Source organism: Nicrophorus vespilloides, unplaced genomic scaffold (assembly GCF_001412225.1).
Source record: "Nicrophorus vespilloides isolate i.1.1-1 unplaced genomic scaffold, Nicve_v1.0, whole genome shotgun sequence".
Taxonomy (NCBI): domain Eukaryota; kingdom Metazoa; phylum Arthropoda; class Insecta; order Coleoptera; family Silphidae; genus Nicrophorus; species Nicrophorus vespilloides.
In genome coordinates this window covers 7,184-11,609 of record NW_017097591.1, presented here as the reverse complement: position 1 = coordinate 11,609, position 4,426 = coordinate 7,184, and the positions used below count along the sequence as shown (strand labels likewise).

The window sequence follows — 4,426 nt, the reverse complement described above, 5'->3', positions numbered from 1 at the left end:
TTGATTTTATTACATTTTCTAATACATTTCGAGAATTCTGTTATTTTCAACTCATTTTTTGATATTTCACTTTCAATTGTTCGAATCTCCAGAAATTCGATATTCGATATTTGTCTTCCAAAATTTCCATGTTCTTTCATTATAAAGTCTTAATTTACTTTATAATGCAAATTCATAATTTTTCATTAACTGTAAAGTGTAAAAAATGATTTTATTACATTTTATAATACATTTCGAGAATTCTCAACTGAATTCTCGAGTTATTTTTAACTCATTTTTTGATATTTCACTTTGAATTGTTCCAATCTCCAGAAATTACTGATTCTACTTTTCTTTTAGTAACAATGTCTCAAATTAGTTCCTTTCTATACAATGTTCTAAAATTCCTATTTCATATAAAAGAACAAAATATTTTTTTTTTGATTTTCTATTAAACATAACAGTTTTTCTGTAGTCAAATTTTGATCAATAACAAATATTATATAATTAATTTGATTTACACCATCATTTTTTTATTCTGGTTCTTATAATTTGTTAAATCAATTAAATTTGGCTGTGTTTTCCTTATGGAAATAAATTATTATAACTTACAATTAATACTGATTTTTTAGCCTTTCTTACTCGATGCTGTAAGTAAAGTAAGTAATTCGATTGATTTTCATATTTTATTTTTACAAAATTGATCTATACTGACTAGTCTCTTAAATAAAAAATTGAACGAAGCTCATAATGTATCGATCTTGGTTTGGTGGTGGAATGAACATAAGTAGATTCTCCTTTTTCCATTCATCTTTTTTTTTACTTATTTTTTTTGTTTTGGAAGTAAGTTCCGTATTGGATTTACAGACATACAAAAGTCGTGTAAATAAATAAAATGATTGTAATGTGTGTCACCCAATAAGATGGACTTGTTAGTGGTGACCCTTGTCACCTGTCAGACGACGACGGCAGTCCAGGATCCTCCCGTTTCTTCCCGTTATCCTCGACGGTCGAAACCGCATTACACTACCAAACATCCACATTTCTTGTGTCATCCCTTCCAAACCCCAACACATCCTTTCATGAATATTTATTCACCTCCGTTGCGTAATATGCATACCATACATATTTGATAATGATATTAGTGCGATAGAATAAAACACGAACGTATACCAATTTTGTACAACAGTTTTCCACGATCATCTATCAAGATTATATTCATAAAACACATGATTTAATCAATATATACAAATATTTTACATATTACAGTTTTTAACACAGCTAATATACATAAGCATATGGACCAAGTCACCTATATTAAGAATAGGGCGAATATATCCGCCAATATTTTAAATTTCCATTATTTAATATAAGTTATATTGATATTGTAATAATCTGACACAATTCTAGTAATTTTTTACTAGATATACACGTATGAGGATATGATTTTTTTTTATAATTTTTAATTTGTTCATATTTAATGTAAAGATAAATTGAGAATTATATTAGTTAATTATTTCTAATAAAAAATAAACGGTTTTACTAATGTAAAATTTAATAATCATTATTCATTAAATCTGAATTAAATAATAAACTAATCACTTTTTTTTAATAAAATCCAATTTATTAATCGATTTTTTTTTATTTCTATAATTTTATAAAATTTATAAACAAAAAAATAAATGATTGAAGTTGATATAGAAATATCAAAGCTTTGATAAACAAGAAAACAAAATGGAATTTGGTGTACGTATAATGTTTTTTATTGGATTTTTCTCTGATGATGAATATACTTTTTTTTCTAATGAATCTGCCAAATTCTGGTAACGACTAAATAGTTTTGAAAATGTAACAAAATATGACAATGAGCAGAATACTTGTAAACCTTCCAAATTACATAATACAAATAAATTTTCATTTTAACAATACAGACAAATAACTAAAAACTTTCTTCTACTTTTAAAATGTATAAGGGAGATCAAGGGTGTTATATACTATTTTTTTTATTTCATTTTCAATATAAAAAAATATATAATCGAAGTCAACGGTAAAAAAAAACATGTGACAGATGTCATAGTTATATAAGTGCGGTGTCGCGGTGAATGTGCGTGAAATTTATATGGTTTTCGAACTGTATTAACAAGGACTAAATTCTATAAGCCTGTGTTTTTATCTCATCTAGAACAGTTCTGGTCATACAAGTGTAGTTCACTGAATCAGTGTTTGTAATAAAATCTATCTACTTTTTAATCCAAGCGTACTTGCAAGTTCAGCGGCAGAATATGAAGATTTTAGAACTAGATTAAAGTCCATCTGATACGGGAAATATGAGAATGGTTCCAATACTTCCTCCCCATCCTTCATCATTCGGGCGACGTCCTCACCTACAGCCTCTACAAACACCCATTCCATGAGATCTTCCAAATTTGGTAGTCCTAACTTGGTTGAGACATGACTGATAGATAATAAAGCTGTGCAATCTCTGAACCGAGATCCTGTCGTGCCAATTCGAAAGTTGGCATATTTGTGATTGGGAAACCTGAACATGAACATGTCCACGCAACCCACTAACATCCGGAAACTTCTATCATTGTCCCAACCGGTGTAACTGTCTACTACTTCGGTCATGGCAGGTGCATTCTGATTGTGGGCCTTCATCTGTTCACTGATCTTTTGGGCTACCGTAGTCTTGTATTCTTGAACAGTGGTCCTGATCATACGGTAAATTCCCAGAAGATAAATAGCTATCCAGGCGTCATCTGCTTTATCAGCAACCCCCGTCCCTGAGCTTTCTTTGGGATTGTCTACTGTTTGGATGTCTAAGATAGACAACGGAGTGACATCTTCCCCTCTAACACCGAGAGTCAAACCATATGACTTCCAATCATCATCTAATTCCATTGTGATCTCCTTATAGAAGAAATAAAGGAAAGTTTTCACATAATCCAATGTTAGATTATTACTGTCAATCATCCCCTTGATCACACCACGGCATTTCCCTAGATCAGACGAAGTCAAGTCGATGGTACATCTTGGTTTTTTATTCGGGTGCTTGTCAAACCATTCCTTCGGATATTGGGTAACCAATTTGGAGGATGGAGCCATAAGGTTTATGGGCAGTCCCGTCGCAACTCGTACTATTGAATGCATGATGAAATTTGTTATTTCAAGTACCTTGATCAAATCAAATCTTAGTTCTTTCATGCAACAGTTACCAACTTTATGCATGAAGTTTCAAGATAAGTTTGTGATGAGAAAAAAATGAAACATTTAACAAAATACATGAGAGTTGTCATAATTTTAGAAGAGCAATTCTGTAACGTTTTGGATTGAAGATGCATGATGATTGTTTTAAAGAATTAAACTGTTCTTAAGAAAGTTATTATATTTCAAAGTGCTGAAGAAAATTTCTGCTGCTTCAATGTTTCAAGAAAATGTGAAATTATCCAGAGAATCCTGATGTACTCTATGTTCCAAGTATTTAACTTATCAAGGTACTTCTAAAAAAACTTTATCAAATCTAAATAATGTTTGTGATTCTTTGCATGGACAAATCATATAATAGTATGAAGGATATTTCAAAGAAATACGAAATTGTTCTATTGTATTTCAAAGGAACATTCTGGTCCTTAAATGTTTCAAAGATATGTAAAATTATCTTCATGTACTTTGTGTTCCAAGTACTTTACTATCAAGGTACTTCTAATGAAACTTTTTCAAATCTTAATAGTGTTTATGATTCTTTACATGGACAAATCAAAGAAATACGAAATTATCCTCGAGGATCCTGCATATTTCAAGTATATTGAACGCATCTTCATTTGTAGATTCATTTGAATGCATGAATTATTGTACAAAAAGTGAAGGATGGTTGGGTCAAACTAAGGCAAGCATATTTCAAGTGCATTGAAGACACCTTGATTCGAAGATTAATTTGTCTGCATCAATCCTTGAACAAAACATTAAGCATTTTTGGATCAAACTAAGGCAAGCAATAATGAAATTATATCAAACAAAAAATTCCTAATCTTCATGTTTCCAGAACATTCAAGATACTTCAAAGAAACTCTCGTGAACTCCAACTCGCGTTCGTAATTTAGCTGTGCGCGTGTGATGAAATGAAGAACTAGGCGAAATTATTCCCTGTCCTTCACGTTCCAAGTATGCTGAAATAGGGAAGGTACGTCAAGAAAACTTTAATCAAATATTTGGCACGCTCGTAATTTGCTGCGCGCGTTGATTAAATGAGCAAATCACGAAAGCATAACGCAACCCTTTACCAAATAAGAATGGAAAAACCCTTCGCCACCCCTCGTGGCTTCTCTTTGCAAATACGTTTAATAAATTTGCTTCGGGCATGAATTTTCATCGGCGGTTACTTACGTGCCGTTGTTTTCATCCCTTGGCCGTCTTTGCAATTTAATAAAATTCGCCGCATACGGAACAT

The 4,426-nt window shown here is 31.4% G+C and overlaps 1 protein-coding gene across 1 annotated transcript; it reads right to left on the bottom strand.

Annotated features, from left to right (window-relative positions):
* Positions 1 to 2,240: 2,240 nt before the first annotated feature.
* On the bottom strand, positions 2,241 to 3,129 carry LOC108560498 (the record flags this gene model as incomplete). Its single annotated transcript, XM_017918068.1, has 1 exon — positions 2,241 to 3,129. A coding segment is annotated over exon 1 (889 nt), but the record flags the coding sequence as incomplete, so codon positions are not given.
* Between the last annotated feature and the right edge of the window lie 1,297 nt (positions 3,130 to 4,426).